Source organism: Aotus nancymaae, unplaced genomic scaffold (genome assembly GCF_030222135.1).
Source record: "Aotus nancymaae isolate 86718 unplaced genomic scaffold, 86718_ANA_hifiasm-v0.15.2.pri h1tg000029l, whole genome shotgun sequence".
NCBI lineage: Eukaryota > Metazoa > Chordata > Mammalia > Primates > Aotidae > Aotus > Aotus nancymaae.
In genome coordinates, this window is record NW_026988442.1 from 84,456,369 (window position 1) to 84,482,657 (window position 26,289).

The following is a 26,289-nucleotide window of genomic DNA, read 5'->3' on the forward strand; positions in this document are numbered from 1 at the left end:
GGGAGAATCCTCCCGAAACTGAACTTGGGAAGGAATTTAATAGAAGGGATCCCAAAGAGCCTATTGATCTGTGTCCAGCAGGGGGTTTTCTGAGGAGGGTTTAAGCGGGGAGGATAGGCGGGCCATAAGAAGGAAGGACAGTTTATGGTGCAGTCGGGGTGCACACATACATTCACACCACACAGTCACACTCATGTCTGAGGGCACATCTGTGCACATACTCGCATTCTCACACTCACACACAAACATAATCACGCTCATACACACACAAGCACTCACATACACACACTCATGCACACCCATGTCTGAGCACACATCTATGCACATATTTGTATTTTCACTCACACTTGCACAAGTACAAGCACACTTGTGCACATATGCATATGCCCACACACATTCGAATACATTCACACCCCCGTGCACACACACACTCACACCCAGCCTGTGGGGGCTTGAGCAGAGCAGGCTCACTCAGAGGGGAGTGGATCTTCCTCCCCCCTCTTTCCTCCGAGAGAGGGACTTGGGCTGGGTGGCTGGAACTCACCAGAGTGGAGCCACTGGCTGGCTTGAAGGGACAAGTCTGAAGCCTGAAGAGCTCAGTCATTTCCTTCAAGAAGGAATAGAGCAGAGCCTCGCCTTCTCTTTGGGACTCTGACAGGCAGGCACATCACACAGCCCCGACAGAGGGCTCAGAGCAGGACTGTGCAATCAGTAGCACTAAAAGCAGGCAACCCCTTCTTCCGCCCAAATCCTCTGGAACCCACAAACATGAAACAGATCCACAAAGCAGGCTACAGTGGTTCCACAAGAGTGTGGAGCCCAGAGCCCATCTGTGCCTTCTGCTTGGGCCCCACTGGCATCCTCAGGAAAAGCTTGTGTAGTGCAGCAACTCACTTAGAGCCTCTCCATACACACCCCCTCCTCTCACTCCTCTCCCTCCCATCCTTTTATACTTTGCCTCCTGGATTCCTCAGTTTCCCCTCATACTTTTACTGTTCCTCTCCCTAACAGATCTCTCCCTGCCCCGCCCCTCCCCCAGGAACACCCAGCACCTCCAGTCTGCACTCCACATGGTAGCCTTGGATACCTGGGCCATGTGGGTGGGAATCACCACTTCTCAGTTCCATTTTTGTCTTAGAGCACTAATTATGCATCTGCTGAGGACCAGGTAGTCATTACCAGCCCCATTTTATAGATGAGAAAATTGAGGTGCAGAATGTTTAAGTGGCTTTTCCAAACTCATCCAGCCTGTAGAGTGACAGAGCTACAATTCAAACACACTTGCCTGACTCTAAAGCCTTTTCCGCACTGCCATGCAAGATATATTCCTAGGTGCTGTTCTGGACCTTTGGGAAGAGAGCTGTCTTAGCCTGTTTTGTGTCGCTATTACAAACTACCTGAGACTGGGTAATTTACACAGAATAGAGGCTTACTTAGTTCATGATTCTGCAGGCTGGGAAGTTCGAGATTGGGCTGCTCCCTCTGACAGCTTCTGGTGAGGGCCTTGTGCTGACTCAAAACACGGTGGACAAATGGAACTAGCTCTCTTGGTAACTAATCTAGTCCCACAAGAGCAAGAACTCACTGCCTCTTACCAGATGGGATTAATCTCTTCATAAGGGATCTGCCTCTGTGACCCAAACACCTCCTTACTGGGACATGCTGCATTGAGGACCAGGCTTCCAGCACATGAACTTTTGAGGGACACTCTCAAACCACAGCAAAAGCGAACACTGACTAGAACTGCCAGGGACTCTGCTGTTTGTGTTTGTGCAATCCTGTGCATGCGTGTGCGTGTGTGTGTGCACGTGTGCGTGTGCGAGAGAGAGAGAGAGAGACTGAGGTCTCCTCCCGGACACCTTACCCAACTGAGGGGGTCTGGAAAGTCAGCTAATTGAAGACATTCTAGACATTCTCAGGCCACAGCAACTGAGCTCTTTTTTCCTTCTTCACAGGCCTCCAAGGACCCCAGGGTGCTCCAGGGAAGCAAGGAGCCACTGGTAACTTGTGCTTGCTCTGCTAGGGACCCATGATGCATTGCCTGAGGCACCAAGGCAGTTGCCCCCCGCATCCTCTCTCCACAGCCCCACCCCAGTCCCAGATGGTTACTGCCCTCCCCACAGTCCTCTTCGCTTGAGTCCTGTCACCGCATCAAGACCACTCAAGAAATGAGCTAGCACATCCCCAGATTTCCTCTGGGAGTCCCATTCCCTTCTCCCCCAGATGCTTCCTGCCACTTTGCCTCTAGTAGCTTGCCCCAAAAAGGATGGTGAAAGCCCACCTCACCAGCCATTCTCTTTGCAGGCACCCCAGGACCCCAAGGAGAGAAGGGCAGCAAAGGTGATGGGGGTCTCATTGGCCCGAAGGGGGAAACTGGAGCTAAGGGAGACAAAGGAGACCTGGGCCTCCCAGGTGAGGGCCGTACTGGGCGTGCCAGTGCTCGCCAGGAGGACTGAGGGAACTGGGGCCTGACCTCTGTGCCACTGGGTCTATTCAGTGCCCAGTGAGGGCAGGGCTGTGCTCTGTGTATGGGAATCTCTGGTGCACCACACATGGTCTCTTCTTTCCAGGTGAGCAAAGAGATGCAATGTGAGAGGGAGAACAATGTGATTCCAGGCATAACTATGGCAAGCCGGGGCACAGGCAGTGCTAGGAGCTCAGAGAGGAAGCTGAAAGGATGAAGGGGGGTGCCTACACTGAGCCTTGGGAAAGTAGGGCAGACTGACTGGCGTCAAGTGCAAGGGGGTTGATTCCAGGAGGGAGACCCCAGGCAGCCAGAATCCCCCACTGATTGTGGGTGCTATCTCTAGAACACTGTTCCTCAAGCCATGTGCCATGTGTAAGAGCTATTTGGGTGCTTGCTCAAAATGCAGGGAGGGCTCGAGGGTCTGTTTCAATTGCCCTGGATGGTTCTAACCTCAAAGGTCTAGGCACCACATTCAGAGAAACACTGGCTTAGGGACTCTGGACCTGACTGGGCATGCCATGCTCTCTGCCGCTCAGCCTCCTGCAGCCATCGGAGAGGCTCTGAGGTGAATGGCAGAGAATGAGGATTCTGGAGCCAGGCAGGCTTGGTTCCCATCCTTGCTCTGGACCTGTTCCCCGTGTGACTAGCACAATACTTCACCCTTCTGAGCTTTAATTTTCTCATTTTAGAAAAGAATGGTAATGAAATGAACATGATAATTAAAGTAGACATATATTACAAGACCATAATAAGGGAGAGAGACCATGTTTTCAAGCTGTCTGCCACGTGATAGTCACCAAGTACGTGATAACTAGTAATAGTGGTAGTCACAGCAGTAGTTATCCTGTAAGGTCGAAAGGGAAGGACTTCAGTTTCAAGATCAGGCAGACCTGGGTTCTGATATGGCTCACTGACTACGTGACCTTGGGCAAACGACTTAACCTCCCTTAGCCTCAATTTACTCACCTAGGAAAGGGGGCTAACAATAATACCAACCTTTCATGAGGATGAATTACTGCAGGAATATAAGACTTATAAGATGTGTACCACTGTACCTGGCACATGGGAATTCCTTACCCAAAACTGGGAAGGCTTGCTCTCAAGAAGACAGCCCTTAGCAGGGGTGTGTCATCCATCCTCGAATATTCAAAGAGCATTTGTGGGAAAGAAAATGGTCTTTCCCAGAGTGGTGCCCAGCAGGAGAATAAGGACCAATGGACTAAGGTTTTAGGAGAACCAGTTGTGCTAAGGCAAGGAGGAAGAATGATTCCGAACTTGGGGCTGACCCACGATGAAATGGGTGGGCGTGGGTCTCAGCGGAAAGCCGACTGCTGCGAGGGGAGGAGGGGCCGCAGAACTCTCCTACCTGGGCTGATGGGGGATACTGGCACCAGGCTGATGGTTGGGTGGTCGACCTCTGAGGATACTTCCGAAGCTGAAACAACACAGTTGTTTCATCTCTCCATAGATGGCAAAGGGAGACCCAGACTTTCTCAAGGTGGTCCCACCAGCCCCAGAGAAGGTGCCACAGCCAGGTCTTGGCCCACTGAGTCTGAGTCATGCTGCTTCCCACCCATACCGTCACATAGGCGAGTGTAGAATCCACACCCAGACTCAGGCCTGGAAACACTGTGATCAGCGAGGGAAAAGGCAGCAGTTTCAGTTCTTCAGAAATCAGGGCTCCGGCCCACCCCTCCTCTTCCCAAATTTCCTCTCCCAAGATCATGAGATCTCTCTTACCCATGGCTTGCTCAATCCGCTGCTGGTGGCTGGGCTGTGCAAACCAAGGGAGACCTGACCCCAGTAGTGCTGAGATTTTACCTATTCTCTTCCCGCTAGTAGATAGATAAGCCACCAACGTGACGTCCCAGGGGACAAGCCTATTTTCCTCACTCTGTTACTTAGCTACAGTTGGAAAGTTCTGAAGTCAACTGTGCTTCCTTGGCCAGAGCCAGAGTGTGGTCCTCTGACTGATGTGACACTGCCCTCTTCCCAAAGCCATCCCCTTTGCTGGGGAGTGGAAGTTATAGCAATGCAGATGTAGGTCCAGACCATTCTGAAGAAACCTTCTATGGCCCAGCAATGCTGTCACTTGATGGTCCTGGCCCACAGCAAAGAAGTCACTGACAGATTCCTCCAGGAAAACAGTTATCAGTGCCTTCTAGCAGGTGCTGTTGGCCCCTTCTCCAGAGGGGACGCTTGGAACAGCCACGAACAGCCTTCTCTGCTTTTTTTGCACCTCTAGCTGTTACAGGACAACTTAGCCATAATCAAGTTCCTTAAGATTGCTTTGTCTTCCTCAAGGACCAACCACTCTTCAACTATTCAGCCATCTCAAGGGGTCTGATTCATGAGCCTCACACCTCGCGAATTCACATGACGCAATGCCAAGACCCAGGACTCTCCCTTCTTCCCAGCCTCTTCAGATCTCTCTGTCCCCTTTTCTAAGTCACAGGAGAAGGCTGGTGTCATGCCTGAGTCCTCCCCAGGTTCAGAATTACCAAAATCAAAGAGCAATAAATGCCTTTTAACAAAATTGCCTCCCAATAAGCCTTTTTGAAAGCCTGAAAGGTTGCATTGCAGTGAGATATTTATTCCTCTTTAGACCTTCTCCCCACTCTCCCCACCCCTAGGGGAATGGAGTTGAGCACAGGCACTCAGCTGATGGTGGGATTTTGGCAGCCTTTTGGTACCCTACATTGCATGGCTGGCAAGGTCCAGGCAGTCCACCCCACAACCAAAGAGGTCACAGAGCCCTACCCCAGTGAGGAGCCTCTGTCAATTAATATGCACCAGGCACCAGCAAGAGAGGAGGGAGAGACAGAGGACTCAGAAGGGGACAGGCTAGTATGAGCCCTGAATTCTGATGATAAGTGGAAATTTTGAAATCTTGGGTACCAGGAAAGCCCATGTCTGCAGTGCTGGCAGGAATATGAGCCGTCGCCATGTTTTTCTCCCTACTGATGCCTCGAAGTTGGTATTCTCAGCATTTGGAATCTGCTTTTTGGAATACTCAGGTTTCCATTTTTGAAGTGAATTCAAACAATTGCCAAAATGCAGACACTAAAAGGAGCCAGATAGTGCCGGCTGAGCCTGGGCTACTGTCCCTCCCAAGGGGACCAGGGCCTTCTGTTGACTGTCAGCCACACCAGGTCACCTCACCAACTTTTCACGAGTTTCTGTCTTGTCCCTGGGGCAAAGCGGTGAGCTCCTTGAGGGCAGCGGTCATATCTTCCACTCGTGGGCACCAAGTAGGAGCACACGATGTTTAGGGTTTGGAATTGCAGTGGAATGGAGGAAAGGGTCAGACGGGGAGAGGGTGGCCTGATTGGAGCTCCTTTCACACCTGACTGAGACTTTTTGGTTTTCAGGAGGCAAAGGGGACAGGGGCATGAAAGGAGATGCAGGGGTCATGGGGCCTCCTGGAGCCCAGGGGAGTAAAGGTGACTCTGGGAAGCCAGGCCCACCAGGTAAGAGGGCACGTGGTCACATCCACTGACTTCTAGGTATTTCCATTTTTTTCTGGCTGGCTGAGTCAAAGGGAAAACAAATTCCTAAAAGTTCTTTTTCATCTCAGGTTTGGCTGGTTTTCCTGGAGCTAAAGGAGATCAAGGTAAGAACTATAGGAACCTGGGCCTCATCCCAGCTACCACTGACCTTGGCAGAGTGAAGTTAGGGACCTGACTCCCCCATCTTTTGCTTCATTGTAGTATTCACCCAGAGCACGTGGGGTTCCTTAAAAACCTGGCCCCAGCTAAGAGGAACAGGGCAGCCAGCGGGGGGCAGGCCTCACTGATGTTTCTCTCTAGACTTCACCCCACTTTGCCACCCAGGGGATGGCGTTGGACAGTCACACCCAGAGCTCCTAGTAAGTCCACAAGTCCCAGCCCCTGCAGATGGAAAAGATTAGTAAGTTGCTAAGAATAATTTTCCTTTTACTAGGTGGGCTAGCTCATGGCTTCTAAAGAGAGGTGTTAAAGCTGCCAAGGGGACTGTATGGTGTTAAGAGGTACACGTCTCACTGCTGAGGACAGAAGCACCGTGGGTCGGGCAGCCAGGCCCTCTGCCAAGCACCACAGCCTGGCAGTCACTACTTACCTTTCAGGACAACCTGGAGTGCAGGGTGTTCCAGGCCCTCCTGGTGCAGTGGGACGCCCAGGTGCCAAGGGTGAGCCTGGCAGTGCTGGCTCCCCTGGGCCAACAGGTGAGGTCCTGGGTCCTGTGGCGGGCATGGGAGTGATGTGTGAAGACCCGTCTAGTTCCGCCCTTATGCCATCTCTGGTGTCTGTTGTCCAGGACTTCCAGGGAGCCCCGGGAGTCCAGGAGCTGCAGGCCTGAAAGGAAGCAAAGGGGACACAGGTAACGGAGGGTGTGGGTAAGTGAGTGGGTGGGCTTGCTGGGTGGCAGGATGGATGGGGAGAAAAACTGGCTCCTTGTAGGCCCACGGAGGAGGCAGAGGGTCTTTGTGCCTTGGCCTCTGAGGTTCCTGGTTATGGAGAGCAGTTGTCCCTACCAGGACCCCTTGAGCCCAAGGGCCTAGGGCTGTTCTTTTGCTGCTCAGAGTTCATGAAAGGCCTTGAATGCCATGACCAAACGTCCATCATCAGGGAGGAGAGCAAAGCACCTTGTCCATACCATCGCCCTGGTCTGCCTCCCAGCTGTATGTTTCTGCTCTCTCCTGCTGACCCTTCACTGGGACACCCAGGAAGGGGTCCAGGAGTCTGGATTCAAGCTGGAGGATCTAGAAATCTTCTTGTGCATTTTCCTAGGCAGGGCAGGCTGGGAGCACTGACCCACACCAACCAAACTCACGAAGACTAGTTTATACCATAATGTCAGCTAAGTCTAGGTTATGTGCCATCATGTCTATTTGGCCTAGGTCGTAACCCTTATACAAACATAGTCTACTTTATAAGCCAGTTTGGTCTAGTGGCTAAGTAAACTCAGGCACCTGCAGTGTGCTCACTCGGTCTAGAAAGTCCAGACCACTGTCACAGTGCGTAAGACCAGTTCCTGCCTTCCTGCCCTCAGACATGCAGGGTAGTGCAGTGAACAGAGACACTGTTGCCAGATGGCATGGGCACACTCTGATTGGGTATTTGTACGGAGAACTGTTGCATACATTGGAAAGCCAGGAGCAGGCAGGAGGGGCTATGGGGAAGGCAGGATTGTGTTATAAAGCTGCATGTATGCCAAGGACATCTGTAGACAGTCTGCCTCCACCCTCTCCTCTGCCTGAGAAGGTCATGCTTGTGTCAGACAACCTGGATGCCCTCACCCCCGTGCTGTGCTAGAGACCCGCACTGGGACCTGGTCCTCCACAGTTCTAATCGATTGATTGATTCATTTATCACCACCTCCTGGCAAACTCTGGACTCTGGGCCTGAGCTTTTAGGGTTTTTTTTTTTTTTTTTTTGAAGGTTGTCAGGAGCCATGGCAAGGGCAGCTTCTAGAGCCTCTCTGTCCTTGTAATCTGTCCAGCCCCACAGCAATTGTGGTTTTCATGGATAGTGTGTTGGTATGGGAGGATCCCTGCTACCTGATCCCATGTGCAGGCCACCTAAAGGCCATCAGCAAGGTCTCACCATGGGAAAGGCTCCATTATCAGGCATCACTGATTTGTTGACTGTCCATTTTGATCTTATAATTCCGTCTTTTCTGGTCCTCAGTCTCAGAGTCCACCTGACTATGAGACCTGATGCTCTCTTGCCCCTGAGCCTTCTGTGTGACTTCATGGAGATGATTACTTTCATCTCTCAGTTGTAAATGGTAGTCTCTGCCCCCACCCCCACTGCCAGGCTAATGGCTCTCTACTAACCAAGAACATTGGAGGTAAAACATGATTTTACCCACAGGAGCACTGTGCTCACTCCCCAAGCCCCAAGCGTGTACCTTCCACAGTCTGATGGTAGGGAACCCTGCCCTGCCCTTTGCATCCTGAGAGAATTTGCAGAACAAGAGCAGCTCCTGCTAACGAGCATCTTCTTGACACCCAGTGGGACAAGCACTCTCCGTAGTGCAACTTTACAGTCAAACAGCCAGGAAGAGATGTAGCCAGGTTCAAATCTAGGCCTGGACAAGCCAAAACTTGGGGTCCTATTAGTACAGTCTATCATGAGGGCTTTCTTCCCAGCCCCACCATCAGGGCATGAGGATGAGTGACACTTCCTCTCTTCAACCCATTTCAGAACACATCGGAGCAGAAGGTAGCAGCTTGTTCCACTCTTAGGAGGAAATGTGAAGCTCTCACGCCCTATCATGGTTCTTAGTTATTTACCTAGGACCCCACATGCATGTTAGCAAAAGATTTTTGGCCCATAGTTTGGGGATCATTTTAATTTTATCATCGAGACCTTGTATATCTGTTGAGCACCTTTATGGAGTTCTCCAATAATTAGACTTAGTGGTGAGTCCCAGCCAGCAAATTCTAGGGGTTACCCCTTAATTCTGGATGACAAAGTAAACATGAGGAGTCACATTTCAATTTGGGGCTTGTGATAATTACCATTTATCTAAAACTGCGCAGGTTGCCCACTCAAGTCCAAATGTTTGCCTTGACTAAGTAGCTGACAGCCCAAATGGACATCTCAGAAGGGAATTCCAATAGGGCCATATCTGGCTATTCTAGTAGATCATCCTGGAGTCATAGGCTAATAAGCTTCTGGAGAGATTAGATTTGACAACTTCTGAAGTGGGAGAAGGGAGGGCAGGTGGAGAATGGGAGCCCAATCTCCCCATCATGGAAGACAGCATACACTTGTCAATGTCAGGATGTCAGTAATCCCCAAATTAAAGCCACTATGGTACTTGGCCAATTTTGATATATCAAGCCAGTTCCAAACAGACGTATTTCCTATTTTGTAAATAAAATCATTAATCTCTCAAGAGAATATCTAGCTACTTTAGAGGAAAACAGAAAAATTACAGTGCGTTGGCCTGACCTAGGTGACAACTAGGTTTCATTACTGCATATTAATTATTTCAAAAAGATGAGTGGTCCATTTGCTATTATCAGTGCCTCTGGGCCAGGCATTGTGCTTGGGTCTTAACTCCTATGATCACACTGAACTTACCATTCCCACTTTATGACCAAGGAAGGGAAGGCTCAGAGAGAGTAAACCCTTTGCTCACAGTATCACAGAGAGCATGAACTGAATTCAGAAGTGAATCCCAAAGTCTGATTCCAGAGTTGTGCTTTTCCATATTTGGTTTTACGGAAGAACATAGAACGTATGACTTGAGAGAAATCAGTTACCTTCACCCAATCCCCACCCCAGCCACACCTCCCACTCCTCCATAAATGAGTAAATCCTGGCTTGGTCACCAAGCCTTTCTACCTCCCCGATAGCCACTGACCACACACTACCCCATTCAGGTGAAATGCTTCCTCTTGTTTGCATCTCTTGAGGGAGAGGAGCCAGCTCATATTGAAGAAGACAAAGAGAAAATGCCTTCCATTTTGCCGGGAAGATAACCTCCACATTTTATTAAGCAAGGCATCAAACTCTGCAGAACCTTCTCTCAGGGTCACTTTTCTTACCTACTAGAAACAGACCCTGTCCAGCCTCTGTCACTTAGTTTTTCTAATATTTTCAGTTTCAAAGATTGCAGAAGAATAACCCAATTTTAGCTCTACATCACTTAGCTATTTTAAAATACTATTTGTTTATAAATAAGGAAGGACTCCACTTCAGCTTATAATCATGACATTTCTCTTTTTACCATTTCCACCTCATGAAATGACATTAGAAACAGCTAAAACATTTAAACTCCAAAACACCAATCTGATTGAAAATTCTTTATCTCAATGACCTTTATGTCTAAACTATAACAATGTGAATTTTTCATGCCCTTTTATTTTCCTCTTGGGGCAAAACCAAAGTGAAAATAACTCAAAATTCATTTTCTCATCTGTATTTGAAGATGTTTTACTTTAAAGATAAGCCAAGAGGATCATCCATAATAGCAATTAAGCCCTATAGCGTGAATATAATTTCTCAGTTAATTCCATTCCTCATATCTAAGTACTGAGGTGGTCCAATAATTTATTAAACTCTACTAAGTCAAATCACCAGATTGTCACTTATAAAACTCTTCCCCATTTTTCTCTAAGTTTCTTAGAGAGCTCTGCAGAAGTCTACACACACCCCAGTTCTGAACCCCTTATCCTCCATCTCGCTTCTTACCACAAGGTCGATTTGTCAGTTATTAGCTCGATCCTAAATTTGCCAGGTTGCATCTAGCCTCCAAGTTGGCATGGCATTTAGGAAAGTTTCCCAGCTGGGTGCAGTGGTGCATGCCTGTAATCCCAGCACTTTGGGAGGCCAAAGAGGGCAAATCACAAGGTCAGAGATCAAGACCATCCTGGCCAACATGGTGAATCCCTTCTCTACTGAAAATACAAAAATTAGCTGGGTGTGGTGGTGCATGCCTGTAATCCCAGCTACTCGGGAGGCTGAGGCAGAAGAATTGCTTAAACCCAGGAGGTGGTGGTTGCAGTGAGCCAAGATCAAGCCACTGCACTCCAGCCTGGGAACAGAGTGAGACTCTGTCTCAAAGAAAGAAAGGAAGGAAGGAAGGAAGGAAGGAAGGAAGGAAGGAAGGAAGGAAGGAGAAAAGAAAAGAAGAAAAGAAAAGAAAAGAAAAGAAAAAAGAAAAAGAAAGTTTCCCCAGCCTGGGCAAGACAGCAATGGCCCCCTCCCTAGAAAACATTAAAAAAGTAGCTGAACATGGTGGCATGTACCTGTAGTCTCAGCTACTCAGGAGGCTGAAGGAGGAAGAGGAGGAGAATAACTTGAGCCCAAGAATTTGAGGCTGCAATGAACTATGATTGCATTACTGCACTTCAGCCTGAGCAACAGAGTGAGACCCTGTCGAGAGAGAGAGAGAGAGAGAGAGAGAGAGAGAGAGAGAGAGAGAGAGAGAGAGGAGGGAGGGAGGGAAGGAAGGACAAAAGGAAGGAAGAAGGGAGGGAGGGAAAGAAACAGAAAGAAAGAGAAAAGAAGGAAAGAAAGAAAAGAAAGAAGGGAGGGAGGGAAGAAAGGAAAGGAAAGGAAAAGAAAGGAAGAAAATTTTCTTAATATGTTGGAAATTTCTACATTTAACTCAGAATCAGAGATCTGAGCCTCAACTTGAACTTACCACTGACCAGCTGGGTGACCACAGGCTCAGCTACTTGACTTTGTTGAACCTCAGTTTCCTTTTCTGTGATGTGCAAGCAATGTAGAAGGACACCAGGTCCCTGACAGTTTCACAGCACTCTGGGTTTGAAACAGGCAGCTTTCCTGGGAACAGGAACAATGGAAGACTAGTCAGAATACCAGCTCAGCACTAAACAACTGAAGGGGTGTGTTTTCTAACTTAACATAATTTCTTGGGGGAAAATTATTTCTGTAAAAACACTTTGCAAGTAAATATTTGGAGCCCTCTCAGCTTGATAAGCTTGTGATACTCAGGGAAAGCCAGTTTGCTTACGGTTAAGAAGAAAAATCCAGTATTCATTTGCTCTCCAGTGTAGTTTTACAACATGCAGCTCTAGAACCTATTTTTCAGCCATTTCTCCCTCTACCACGCAGGAACTGATCCTATCAGGATGCTGCCTTGATTTATAGTGAAGTGCTGACTAGTTCCTCCATTGATTAGTCTATGAACAGCTGCTCAGCCAGCATCCTCTCAGAGTCCAGTGAGGTTTGGAGAGAAATCACACAAACCTCAATTCTAATTTCCAATGTCCATTAAACACATATCAGAAAGCATTTCATCAAGGTCCAGCCTCTGCCACATGAACTGGGTTCAGACACGAAAGGGGGCTATGAGTTCCTATAGAGACGAGGAAGGCTGCTCAAAGGAAGTGGGGTGTGAACTGGTCCTTCAAGAATAAGTGAGAGTTGTTTAGGGCTGTGCTACTCAAAATGTGGTCCCCAGACTTGCAGCATCAGCATCTCCTGGGAACTTGTTAGTTATGTGGATTCTTGGATTCCCACCCCAGATCTTTGAACCAATGACTCTGGGTGGGACCTAACAAGTTGCTAACTAACAAGACCCACTCAGATAATTCTGATGTATGATCTAGTTTGACTACTCCTCTTTTAGGGGGAAGAAATGGCCCCAGGGAGGCTGGAGATGTCTTGGGAACCAAATGGATGGACCAAGTGAAACTCCAGAGAGGCGTGAGCCTAGTACTGGTGGAACAAAGTGCTTTCAGAGAACTGTGGGAGGCTGGGCCTGGATGACATCCCTGACTTCCCCATTCACTCCTGTGTGACCTTGGATAACTCATCTAGCATCTCTGAGTGTGTATTTCCTCCCCTGTAAAGGAGGGAAATCACACGGCCTTAGAGGGTGGCTGAAAGATCAAACAATGTACTGTACATAAAGTCCCTGGCATAGTGCCTGGCACAATACAAGCAGCAGAAAATGCTGAGTCCCCTGGAGGTGAGGAGCTAGGAAGGAAGAATGTGGGAAATGGAGAGAGAGGGTCAAGCTTGGGGCCATGGACTGGTGAACAGGGGCTTTTCTATGATTCCTGTCTTTAGAGGGTGTTTGTCGTTAGTGCTTTAGAGGGCGGTTGGAGAAGTGCATCTCTTTGGGTGGCCATGAAAAACAGGAGTCACAGTATCTTGAGGTCCCTTCTGATTACCTGTATCTGAACAGCATATGTCAAGATGGGTAGAAAGAAAAATCACATTCTGTATCTCTATGATGGTGATTAAGTAGGAAACAGCACACATCCAGACTCGGCCCCTTCTGTCTGCATCCCAGAGGGTGCCATGTTGCAGAAATCTCTACCTTAAGAGCGTGTCCCTAGAAGCAAGTTTCAGGGACCCCAAAACACTGTGACTTCCCTGGATATGGACTGTTTCCTACTTCATCACCATCATAGACATATAGAATGTGATCTTTCTCCCCAGCAATCTTAACACATGCTGTTCAAATGCAGGTAAGCAGAAGGGAAACGTATGTTGCTTCTGCTGGACAACCTCGGCTAAGCCTTTCAGGTCAATAGCAGACATTTACCAGGTGCTTGCTGTGCAGCAATCCTGGTGCTCGTGTGTGGGCTCAACCCCAGTGCCTCAGTGCTCCCCACCTGGAAGGGACACGGGATCCACAGGGTCCTGTGACATCATTTATTCAGCACTGGCCAGGCACGGGGCTCAGCACTCGAAGCACGTGATTTCATCTCAGCCTCGCTAGTGCTTTAGGAGGCAACAAGGAGCCTCAGAGAAAGAGACGGAGGCTCAGAGCAGGAACACCTGGCTCAAGGTCACAAAGTCAGTATAAGACAGAAGTGGACTGAAGCCCAGGCTGTCAGACCGTGGAACCACTTTGCTTTACTGCCTTGGGAGAAAGGATATCATGCCTTGGGTGAGGCAGAGGCTTCATCTTTGCAGAGTTTACAAGCTAAATGCGAGTTCTCCAGGTAAACCAAAGGGGTGAGGCATTCTATTCAGAGAGACAGTGTGTGCACAAACGGCCCTGGGTAAGCTGGGGCCTCTCTGCCAGGCGCTGACCTCTAAGGCACCTCTGGCTTTTACAAGAACCTATCCCAGCTTCAGTTCTGTCCCCTTCCCTAAAACGAGGAACAGAAGTAGCTGCCCTTTCAGAATCTTCTAGTGCTTCCCACTTCTCCTGTTGCCCTGGTCTGCAGCGGCAGCTCCCAGCTCCTTGGCTCTCCAACCCTCCTCCCCAGGCAGCGCCAAGCCTCGGGCGGGATCTGAAATGTTCCGGAAGTCACAGTTTATCTTGCTCATTATTCCAAGAAGGGGCCCTGAAGAGGCCTGCCAGCCCCTTGCCTCACCCTCCACTGACCAGCACACTGCAGGTGCTTGGGAAATCCAGGGACTGAAGTGAGAGGCAGGGCAGCGCAGGCAGAAACTTCCCCTAGGCAACTGCAAGGACATTGACCGAGCTCCCTGCTTGGTCAGGGGCACAGATATTTATGACTCACTGTTTGTGTTCCCCTCATTACCCTCTAGTAACTGTTACTTGATAGTCAGTAATGAGCTTTCATTTCCCCAAGTTTGTGCAGCAGCCTTGAGGAGTCCTATTTCTCTGAAATAGAATGAATATTGGCACTTAAAATCAAGAGGCCATGATCTTGCTAAATGAACAAATTATTATTTCACAGTGACCCAGCAGGATGCTGGGGACAGTGGGTCTTCCATGAAAGCTTACTGAAAAAAAAGGATGAATGGATGGAAAGAAGGAAGAAAGGGAGGGAGGGAAGGGGGACCTTTAACATTAACTACAATAGGACAATCATCAATGATTGTGGTTATGATTTTTCCACTTTCTGTATATTACCCTTTAGCCACGAGTCTTTAGCCACTGGGGGCCACAGTGAAATAAACCAACAAATACTCACAGAGCATCTACTATGGGTGAGGACCCCCACAGCTCCTGGTGGCCACTGAGTCCCCTCCAGTCTTTTGGCCATGAAGATAGCTTTATTTTTTTAATATCTCCCAATTCTCTTCCAATATAAATGCAACAGCAGGGAATGGGATTGGATTTAGACACCTGGTCAGGTTACTGGTGGACAGGGAAGGCCAGTGGTGCATCTGGGGTCTGTTTCTAACCCAGGTTTTCATCAGTACCTTGCTGTTTCACACCAACACACCTGTTCTCATTCATCTGCAGACTGTCTCTTTTTATGATCTGCTGAAGAGGCTTTAAACAATCGTGGAGAACCAATGTGTCTTTCCATCTGCATTAATCAGACAAAAGGTAGAAGTTGTCTAAGATTAAAAATGTCTAATATCTAAGTTTTATTATCTCCTCCCTCCTTTTTTTGTTTTGATCTTAGGACTTCAAGGACAGCAAGGAAGTAAAGGAGAATCAGGAGTTCCAGGTAAAGGGCTGGCTGCATTTTTATCTCTGAGTGATGACGGGGAAGAAGGTCTGCTTACTCAGAGGGCAGGTCTTGTTGACTTTGAATGTACATCTGTGACCTTCCCCCAAAGTGGAGGTTAAGACTCCAGGGCTCTGTCACTCAAGCCTCAGATTTCTCTGCTGAAAAACCTGGGGAACAACAGGAACTCAGCATCCTGAGGGGTATAGGGTGTGGGGCAAGGGCTTAGGAGGCAAAGGGTAAAAATGTCAGGGGGGCTGGGGGTGCAGGCAGAGGCTCCAGGCTGGGCAGCAGCCATGGAACTGTGCCCCTTCCACTCCAGTCCACGGCTGCTGCTTCCCCACCTCAGCTGTGGCCCCCAAGCCTGTCCTCTCTGCCTCCCACTGCCTCTTGCTGGGCTTTCTTATTCTTATCCCCACCTCCAGAGCCTGTGCCTCAGCTGGGTACTGAGCTGGCCCAGCTGCAGGGCATTTCTAGGCCTCTCAACAGCCCTGCCCGTGTGAGTGCAAAAGCAAGATTTTTCAGATGCGTTGTTTGAGCACTTTTTCTTCCTCATAAGCTAGATAGTCTATTACTTTTTTTTTTTTTTTTTTAATTTTTAGAGACAAAGTGTCTGTGTTGCCGAAGCTGGAGTGCAATGGTGCCATGATAGCTCACTGCAGCCTTGGCCTCCCAGGCTCAAGTGATCCTCTCACCTCGGCCTCCCAAAGCACTGGGATTACAGAAGTGAGCCACTGCACCTGGCCTCTATTACTGTTTTAATTCACTGAAGGAGTCACTGAGGCTTAGAAACATTCTAGCAAATTCTCCCAGCATGGCTGGAACTTTCACATAACTGTGTAATTTCAGAAGGACCAACAATGTGTGGAATACCACCACAGCTATTTCAACCTGCCTAGTCTCAACAGCATTCACCTAAGAGTTGAGAGATCAGTGCAGCCCCTAGTTGGACCAAAGACAGACTGGACGTTCAGGCAGCCCAGCATGGGGGAGGCCTGGCAGCTGAGGATAACTCATTTATTAAACAGCAAGGCCCTTGGGTCTCTCTTGGGAAGGCAGAGCTGACCAGTGTCTCTCCTCCCAGGCCCTGCAGGTGTGAAGGGAGAACGGGGAAGCCCTGGGCTGGCAGGCCCCAAGGGAGCCCCTGGACCAGCTGGTCAGAAGGGAGACAAGGGAGAGAAAGGTAAGGCCTCTGCACCTGATTCCCTGGTTCTTAGGGCTATGCTTTACAGTCAATTCTGTACCTTAAAGTAGGAAAGGCCCTGTTTTAAGAGTTTTGGGGGTTTACAGAACCCAGGAGAGTAGAGGTTTATTTCTTTAATTGACAAGTCTTGCCCTGGGGGTTGCCCTCGGCATGGAGCACACAGCAGTGAGCAAGGCGCAGCTCTAGCATCTGAGGCAGGAATGTGAACGTGTGTTCGAAGCACGCCCCACAACACAATGCCCCTAGGCGGTTTCCATGAAGGAGATGCACGCATCCCACTCCATGTCTCTGACCGGACCAAGCGTCCCTCCCCAGTCTAACTTCAACCTCTCTTGCTCTAGCTCAGGCCCACTTCTTCCTGCTCAATCGTTGACACCAGCAGGATGTCCTGTCTCCATAATGCCAGGCCACAGGGGAGACCCAGGGAGAGTCTGACCACTCCCACCCCTCTACCTGTTCCCCACTTCTGCAAGTGCAGGCAAAGGGGTCCTGCCTGGGTTTCCTTCAAACCGTGTGGGTTTTCTCCTCATGACAGGATCTCCTGGGGTGCAAGGAGTAAAGGGAGCAAAAGGTGAAAAAGGTAATCACTATTTATATTCTCATTAATACGTGCTTTCAAGTCAATTCTGTGTGTTGTGTTGTTGGGGGAAGAGATCTTGGTTCTCAAAGAAATTTCTCATTTTGGGGAAAAGTCCCTTGAATGGGTCTAGTCCCTTGAATGAACCTGCCCAGGGCACACAGGCACAGAGCAGCAGCCTCCCTCCCCCACCACTCCCTCCCTCCCTCTCATTCTTCCGTTCCTTTTCTCTCTCCCTCCCTCCCTTCTCCTTTTTTCCTTCTTTCCTTCCTCTCCCTCCCTCCTTCCTTTCCACTCCCTCTCTCCCTTCCTCTCTCCCTCCATTCTTACCTTCCTTCCTTCTCTTTTCTCAACTTTTCTTTTTTCTCTGCACAACACATGACAAGACGTGGTATATGCGATTTACAAACCAGCCACAGGAGCACTTGCACCCTGGCCTTGCACCTGCCAGCCCCAGGTGCATGGAGGCTGCATGCCAGGTTGGGTTGGTGCTATAAAGTGGGATGTTCCAGGCTCTGGTGATATCCAAGCAGAAGCATTTCTTTTCCTTAACTGTAGAACCTTTAAAATGAAAAGAAAGAGCCTGCCTTTACCCAAGCTCCAGGGGGCCTTCCTCTCCTCTTCCACATGTGTTTCTTCACCCAGGTGACATCTCACTGCCCGTCAGGATTGTCGGCAGTGGTAACCAAGGCCGGGCTGAAGTTTACTATGGAGGTAGCTGGGGGACCATTTGTGACGATGACTGGGATGATTATGATGCCATTGTCTTCTGCCACATGTTGGGTTTCTCCAGAGGAAGGGCCATGTATCAAGTGGGAGCCGGTAAGTGATTCGCTAGTCAGGGGTCTCTTCCCAGAGGTGTGGATGTGGCTTTCTCTCCCTGGTGGGGTGTTGACGTGACTCAATGTGGTTTGCCTTAAAAGAAAAGTATTAGTCCAAGCAACCAAAAAGCTCTACAGCACAGAGCTCCAGGTGCGCGTCCTTCCAGTTTGGCAACCCCACCAGAAAGATGAGCTGTCTTTACCAGAGCTGACAGTGAAGGCTGGCCTGGCTTTGGTCAATGCCCATCTAGCCCTGGAGTCAGAATGCCACACAGCTGAGGGTGTTTGCCAGGGGTGGCTCTCCAAAGGACAGCTAAGTTGCTGGGACTGGAAGAACAGAGAGAAGATGCAGGGTGGGCAAACACAGACATTCACTCCAACTATCTGCAAACCAGCAACCTGGATTGACCAGCAGTCTTGGTTATGATCATCTTTAAAGAGAAAATGGGAAGGGAAAAGAAAACAAATCAGAGCAGGGACTTACTAAAATTTGGGGGAATTGTCTTCGGATGCTGGCGACTCAGCCTATGTCTTTCAGTCAAAAGTCTGAACCTTGAGCGAAGGAGTTAAGTCCCCAGGCAGAGCCCTTTTCTCTGGCCATGGGAGCTGGCCCAGCAGGACGCAAGGCTGGTTTCCCTTGCTGCCAACCCCAAATGCTCCTTTTCCTTACCCCAACCCAAATCCCTGCTTTGGAGCAGGGCGATGGCATGATTACAGAGGCATGTGAGGAAGGTGGAGGCAACAGGAGTGAATTAGCAGAGAAGAGACTAAAGGCTGGGACAACTCCCTAGGAAGAGATTCCAAATAGTGTGGGGGTTAAGTATTAAATATTGGCATGAGACTTTTGTCGAAAGGTAGAGAATAGAATGGAGGCAGAGTAATTATAAAAACCCAGGCTAAGCTAGCCATCAAGCACACTGGGCCTGAATGGGCCTGAATGACTGTGGGAGGATCTGGCAGTCTACCCCAGACGGAAGCTCCCGGGCACACACATGGCTGCTTTGCTTTGACTCTAATCCTACCCTTCTTGCTGTCTCTTGCTTTCTCTCTATCAAGGCACTGGGCAGATCTGGCTGGATAATGTCCAGTGTCGGGGCACAGAGACGACCTTGTGGAACTGCAACAAGAATAGCTGGGGCTCTCATGACTGCGGCCACAGGGAGGACGCAGGCGTGGAGTGCAGCGCCTGACCAGGAAGTCCTTTCACTGCTCTGCTCCTGAGGTGTCCTCGGGCTCACACATGGGAAAGCAGAGGATCTCTGAGGAGTTCCCCAGGGAAACTGAGCAGCCTCTGGAGAAGGGCCATCAATAAAGCTCGACATTTCTGGCTGTGGCTGAGTGTCACTGTGTTCATACCTCCCATCCCCATTGATATGCCCACTCAATGCACACATTTCATTGAATTCTCTCAGGTCCATAGCCAAGGGAAAGTGGGGGTGGAGGTGGTGACGCAAAAGGTGAAGGTCACCTAAGGTCAACCTTAGTCTTGACCATCTCTTCAGTCATTCAGGCATAACATCTCTCATGGTGAGCTCTCCCTCCCCCTTTTTGTCCTCTCCTGACTGTGACCTGGTAACATTCTAGCACACACGTGAACTCTCTTCATGCCCTATACTGTGTGCTCCACCCTGACTCCGCCTGCCCCACAGGTCCTTGCTCTCTCTCACCTCCCTGCCTGCTGGGATAAGCCCACTCTCCATGTTGCAAACCACATTGTAAGCCTGAAATCAATCTTAGAGTCTCACTGATCTTTCCTTCCATACATGAGTGGGATTTACAGATTAAGAGAATGGAAATATTTATCTGGAGTGAGAGTAATCAAAAAGGTTTTTTGAAGAAAGCACAATTTGAACTGGACCTTAAAGGGTGGGGAAGACGTGACCCCCCTCTTGGCATGCAGTAACTCTGTGGCTTCAGGACCTGTTAGCATAGAAGACTTTGTTTTCCTGAGCCTCTCCGGTATCCCTTCTTGTGGCAACAACTGACCAACCATCTCAAGAACACAGAACACTTGGTGTCAGGTTTTAACTGAGGTCTGAGGGAATTAGTGGGTGAGTGGCATGAAGCTGGAAGAACACTCCAGAAATCATAGAGAGTTTCAACATGGCTTTATTCTCTCTCTGGGCACAGGTAAGCTGTGGGCACAAGCCGTATATACAGCCTCAGCAAGGTAGTTATGCCTTTTACAGACAACAGTGGCTCCCAGCCAAGCACGAGCACACATGAGTGGTTACATCATATGCCTCACATGATGTGGTTCCACAACATTTGGAGTTGTGCACCTGCACTCCAAACCCACTGAGTCGTGCTGTGCTGACAGGCTGCCTTAGCCTATTCCTGACTAAATCATAGCCAATTTCCTTTACATTAGGGCATCACATAATATAAATATTATTCCCATTTTATAAATGAGCAAACTCAGCCTCAGAGTGTGAAAGCAATGTCATATGCTGGCTGCACTCTGCTCCCCTTATATTCATAGCACTAGCAATGTGACTGCAGCTCCTTTCCCCAGAAGCAAAGTCTGCTTCCCACACCTTGACTCTGGGCTGGCCTCGATACTTGCTTTGGCCAACAAAGTGGCAGAAGTGCTGGGAAGCAGTTTCAAGCCTGGGCTTCAAGGGACCTTGCACTCACTTGCTCTCCCTTGGAATCCAAGCTGTGTTATGAAAACAAGACTGACAGTTACAGGGCAGGGGTACTGAACATGTGGAGGGGGCCCAGTTGCCCCAGCTGAGGCCATTGTTCATCAGCTGGCTCACAGCTAACCTAGCTGCATTAGTGAGCCTAGCTGAGCTGGTCAAGTCCAGCCCACAGCAGAAGAACTATCTGCCCAACTAACCCACAAACTCTGGAGAAATGACAAATGGCTGTGGCTTACCACCACTAGATTTGGGGGTGGCTTGATATGCAGCAACTGATAAAATTAGTTTACAGAGGACAGATACCTAAGTAGGGCAGAACTGGGAATCAAACCCAGGTCTGTCCGGCACCAGTAAGATTGAGAGAAAGGAGGCTTGCTGCTGCTGGCTCCTCTGCCAAGTGACTCCTCCCATAACTCTCAGGCTGTGCTAAGCTGAAGAAATTTCTCTTTCAGATCCACGGGGGCTGCCGTACGCACATGTCTGCTGTGTGTCAGGATGCTGGTTTTGTGGCTGATGATGGGGCTGAAGAGGAACTGGGTAAAATCAGCACTACGGTGCCATCTGGGGCTGCTGAATGTGGGGCATGGCCTCCACATGATTCTGTGGCAGGAGACTTGGCTGCACTGTTCACTTGAAATGTCTCCTCCCCGCTACTCTCCGTTCTTGGCTGCGGCCTGCAGCTCTGGGCAGACTGGCTGGGCAGGACAGAGATGGCAGAACTCTCAAAAAAAAACCCTGTGCACAAGCCCTCCTGCCACTCCCCCGCCCAGCAGAGAAACCCACAGGGCACTTCCCAGCAGCAGATCATAGAGGTGTGGCTGAGAACAAAAGTTCTGGAGTCGGATGGCCCAGGTTAGGGTCCTGGCACTGCTGTGCAATGGCTCTGGCACCTGCACAACAAAACCATCCAGCCTCTCTGGGCCCAGTTTCCTTCCCTGTAAAACAAATAGTAGCAGTTCCTTCCTTGTAGAGTTCTTGCGAGGATTCATTGAAATAATAAGCAAAAAGACAGCATTTAAAGTGGTGTCTGGCACACAGTAGGCACTCAGCCTTTGTTCAGTCACCCTTCAAGACTCTTCCCAGCTCACCATCCCCCAACACTGGCCCCACTGAGCCCTCTGCACACTGGATCTTCTCAGGCCCTCCCATCAGCACCAGGCTTGGGAGGTGTAGGATGGTGAGTCTGTGGCTCGTCCAGAAGCCAATAGAAGTAGAGTTAGGCATGCAATAGACATACTGAGGGTAGCACCTGTGAAAGGGAAAAGGTGGAGGAAGCAGGATGAGCAGGACTGCAATGCTGACACACCCCTGAATTGGCCAAATTTACAGGGAGACCCAGAGCCAGGAAGACCTCTCAGAGGGGTCCTGGGGAGCAGGAGTAGCAGGCCCTAGTGCCTTTCCCTGGCCTGCTCAGTCCCTGGCTGGGGGCTGCCCCAAATGCACAGCCTTGCTGGGGAGTGGAAGGGAGTCCTGAAGGTGGTGCTGCAGGGCTGGAGGCTCCCACGCTCTCTGCTGCCCGATCACAGGTTCTCTCCAGAGGCCAGAGATTGAGAAGCACTAGAGAGATTCAGAGAATCCCTGGCTGCAAAATGGTTTGCTAAAAAGAGGATGGAATTTGGGATCAGAATCATATCCCAGCACTAATGACCAGCTGTGTGGCTTTGAGGATGCCACAAAGACTCTCTGAGTTCCTATTTCTCATCTGTAAGGTGGGAATAATGATCATGAAAATGCTGCCATCTGTAGTGACTGCTGTGCCTTTGGCACATACTGGGACTGAATAACCGTAGCTTTACTAGAACAGCTTCTGATTCCAAGCCTCATTTTTACCAGGTCTCCACCCACAATATCTTCCCTTCTTCCTTCCACCACTCCAGAATTCTCTCTACCCTTTAAGGTCTAGTTCAAATTATGCTTCCTTTAGAAACCTTTTTGATTGCTCTCAATAAATATTTCCTTTTCTCTTTATCCATACAGCCCAGCCATGTAGAGAATGAAAGTTCAGTGAGAATCTAAGACTTACTTACAATGTGATTTGGAACATGCTAGATGCTAGATGCCTTGTATTTTTGTACTGAATACCCATGATTGTTTTTATTCCCCTCAGCAACGTGGAGTGAAGCATTCCATTATTATCTCCATTTCACAAATGTGAAAACTGAGGCCGAGAGAAAGAAAATGATTTTCCTTTGGTCCTTAAAACTCATCTCGTTGTCTTTCAGTTTTAAATACACATGGACACAGGGAGGGGAGCATCACACACTGGGGTCTGTTGCAGGGAAATAGGGGAGGGACAGCAGGGGGTGGGGAGTTGGGAAGAGATAGCATGGGGAGAAATACCAGATATAGGTGAAGGGGAGGAAGGCAGCAAATCACGCTGCCATGTGTGTACCTGTGCAACAATCTTGCATGTTCTTCACATGTACCCCAAAACCTAAAATGCAATAAAAAAATACATTTTTGCTTGCACCATGCTAGATTCAAGAGGCATTCAGAAAACAGGCATTGTTGCAAAACGAACCAAACAGTACATAGGAATCTTTATTATTAAAATTGTACACAAGTGGCACTCACCTGATGGGGTTGTTCTAAGTCCGTGGAATTAAGCAGATGATTAAACCGACTTCAAGGAATTTGTTCAAACACTCTTCAGTTCCCCTTTGTGGCAGAGTAATTAGAGGTGAATAAGGCCAAGTCCTAGGAATATAAACCACCAACTCACAAAAAGAGAGACTATAGGCTAGTAAACATGTTTTTTAAATGTTTATCCTCACTTACAATAAAAGAAATGCAAAAAAGAGAGAGAACACTTATTTGCATGTCAAATTGGCAATTAAAAAATGTCCATGATGTTGGTGAGACAGGAAGAAAACAGGCCCCAGTACCCACTGTGAATAGAAATAGAGATGGGTTTTCAGTGAGGGAAAGGGGCAATGTGGCAAGATGTAACCCAAGCTTTTTGAAACAAACAAAAACGCTAATGAAATGTTCACTGTATTGGTCAGCTATTGCTGTGTAACAAATCACACCCAGATGGTAGGTTACAACAATTACTTATGCTCACCCACACATCTGTGGGTCAGCTGGGGATTGGCTATCTAGTCTGGACTCGACTAAGCAACTCTGCCTCAGGCCTCAGGACCAGCCAGTCTTGGCTCCTTGCTGTGGCTCAGGCTCAGGTCTGCTCCATCTGTCTTCTCTCTGGAGCTCTTCTGGTGAAAGTAGTGGATACAGAGGCAAGCAGGAAGACATTGATTTCTCTAAAGGCCTGGGCTCAGAAGTGGCATATTTCACTGGTCAAAGTAAGTCACACGGGCAAGCCCAAAGTCAGAGTGGAGAAGTTCACTCCACCTAGAGTGGAGGGATGGTAAAGCCACATGGCAGAGGGTGTGGACAGAAGGGGCACAGAACCAGGCTAATGAGACAATCCCCCAACCCACAGAAGTACACGCAAGCTCTTTGGAGTATCGTGAAGAACACTGTGGAGTCACACAAATGTGCCTTTAACTTACGTAAATTCTGCTACCTGTGTTCAGAAACATGTAAAGAAAGTGGCGATTTAAACAGTAGTCTAAAGTGCTATCTCGTGTGTATCTTCTTTATTATAGGCTGCACGTTATACCTTTACACATATACATTAGTATACATGGTGTGCATACAAAACAATGAATACTGTACTTTATGGATAACTTAAGAGGTTTTCCAAGGTACTTCACTATATTTGACTAGATGTATGAGCTGAGATTTGCTTCTATTCTAGAGAAGAATGAGAAATAGCCAGCGGCCAACAGTAGAGGTTTGGTTAACTAAATGATAGTGCATTAAATGTAATTACAGACTCATAACTATCATAAACCATGTTACAGAGGATGCTTAGAAACATGGGGAAGTATTCATGATATATTTAAGGAAAAACGTTGTACAACGATATGTACAGAAAGACTACGATGAAACAAGAACAGTTGCCTCCTCCCTCACCAACTCCACTCCAGATTCAATCCAGCTCCAAAGACCTGAGTCACCCTCGATGTTTCTTGGGTCTGTCCTCTTATTCCCCACCCACAACCGCTCCATCCCTAGCCCTCCTGTGCCCAAGCCACACCATTCGGGGCCCAGAAGATTGCAATAGCCTCCAAACTGGTCTCTCTCCCTTCAACTGTGCTCCCTTCTATCCATTAGACCAAAACAGCCAGAGGGACCTCAGATCTAGTCACTTCCCTTGTTTAAAACCCTTCCAAGACCACTTGCTGTCATTACAAGGAAGTCCCCACTCCCAGCCACAGTGTAAGAGGTCCTCAGTCATCTGGCCTTGATGACCTCTCAGCTTTCAGATCACCACCTTCCTCCTACCCAGAGTCTACTCTCCAGCCTGAGGAACTCAGTACTCGGAGCACCTGTGGTCATTCATCTCTCCCTCCATGCTTTTTGTCCTGAGTCTCAAACACCTGGGTTCTGCTTGCGTGATGGTGCTCAGCAAGGTCTGGAACTGCTCACTGCCTCTTTCTACTCTGAAGCAGGGGCCTTTTGTACCTTACTACATCCCCATCGTTGAGGATGGTGCATGGCACACAGTGTGTGTGTGTGTGTGTGTGTGTGTGTGTGTGTGTGTGTGTGTGTAATACATATATATATATAATAAATGAATTGCTTTTAAAAAATGTACACGCTGAGGGGAAAATTACAAAGAAATGGAAGAAAACACACTAAAATGTTTCTCTTTGGTAATAGGATATGACTGATTTTAATTTTGTTTTTTGTACTTTTCCGGGGCTTGAGGGTTGTCTACCATGAGTGTAAGTTTATAAACAGAAAAAAATATATTGCCAGTTAAAGCAAGCAATGAAATTGCAACATGCATCATCGAAGAATCTAGAAACCTCCTCCTCCTGAGCTTGGACGCCCTGGGTCTGCTGTGTGTCACTGGTGGGCGGACCCATTCCAGGACCGGAGGTACAGGGTCCAGAGAACACTGGCGCTGGGTAGGTTGAGAAAAGAAATGGAGCTGAAGATGAGGGGAAAGAGAAAGGGTACAGGGGAGAACTTGGCATTTTAGAGCAAAATATAATACATCCTGTTTGTATGCTGATGGGAATGACCCAGTAGAGAGGAAGAAATCAATAATTCAGGAGACAGGGCATAATTTCAGGAGCAGAGTCATTATGAGGACGAGAGGGCAAAGGATCCAGAGCAATCGGTGGAAACAGGAATAGTTTTTCCAGTACAGCAGTAAGGAAGGCAAAACTATGAATAAAGATGCAGTCACCAGTGGATCTGGTGGTGGGAAGATGAGGGATGAGGGAGTTCTCATCTGAAAATTGCTTCTATTTTCTCAGAGGGCATGAGCCAAGGTCAGCAGCTGAGCGGATGGGGAGGAACAGGTGCTGGCGGGTTGTCAGGGGAGAAGGATCCAACTCTGGAATGAGGAGGGTATGCCGCTGCCTTTCCTGGAAGTGTCAGGGATCGTCAGGAGGCCGTTCTTTGAGGGCTCACCCTGTGCCAGGCACATGCTTTCTCATGTAATCTGCAGAGCAATCTGCAAGGTAGATACTACAAGGACCCTTTACAGATGAGGAGCTGTGTGTTCACAGTTACACAGCTGTTAGGAGGCCGAGGCAGGATTTGAACCCAGGAGTGTGTTCAATGACAGAGATGAGTGATCCTTCACTCATCCTGCAAAAGACACCTGTGCAGCACCTTCTTTCGCTCCCTCTCCTTTCCACCCAGC

The 26,289-nt window shown here is 48.7% G+C and overlaps 1 protein-coding gene across 1 annotated transcript in view; it reads left to right on the forward strand.

The window, feature by feature from the left end:
* MARCO (macrophage receptor with collagenous structure) overlaps positions 1–19,252 on the forward strand; it is a 43,026-nt gene extending 23,774 nt beyond the window's left edge. Inside the window, exons 7-17 of the mRNA XM_012468396.2 lie at positions 1,956–2,000; positions 2,305–2,412; positions 5,839–5,937; positions 6,045–6,080; positions 6,573–6,671; positions 6,764–6,826; positions 15,273–15,317; positions 16,402–16,500; positions 17,057–17,101; positions 17,744–17,920; positions 18,976–19,252. Coding sequence (XP_012323819.2) covers positions 1,956–2,000; positions 2,305–2,412; positions 5,839–5,937; positions 6,045–6,080; positions 6,573–6,671; positions 6,764–6,826; positions 15,273–15,317; positions 16,402–16,500; positions 17,057–17,101; positions 17,744–17,920; positions 18,976–19,109 — 950 coding nt within the window. The 3' untranslated portion in view covers positions 19,110–19,252. The remainder of the gene's footprint in view (positions 1–1,955; positions 2,001–2,304; positions 2,413–5,838; positions 5,938–6,044; positions 6,081–6,572; positions 6,672–6,763; positions 6,827–15,272; positions 15,318–16,401; positions 16,501–17,056; positions 17,102–17,743; positions 17,921–18,975) is intronic.
* Positions 19,253–26,289: the final 7,037 nt, after the last annotated feature.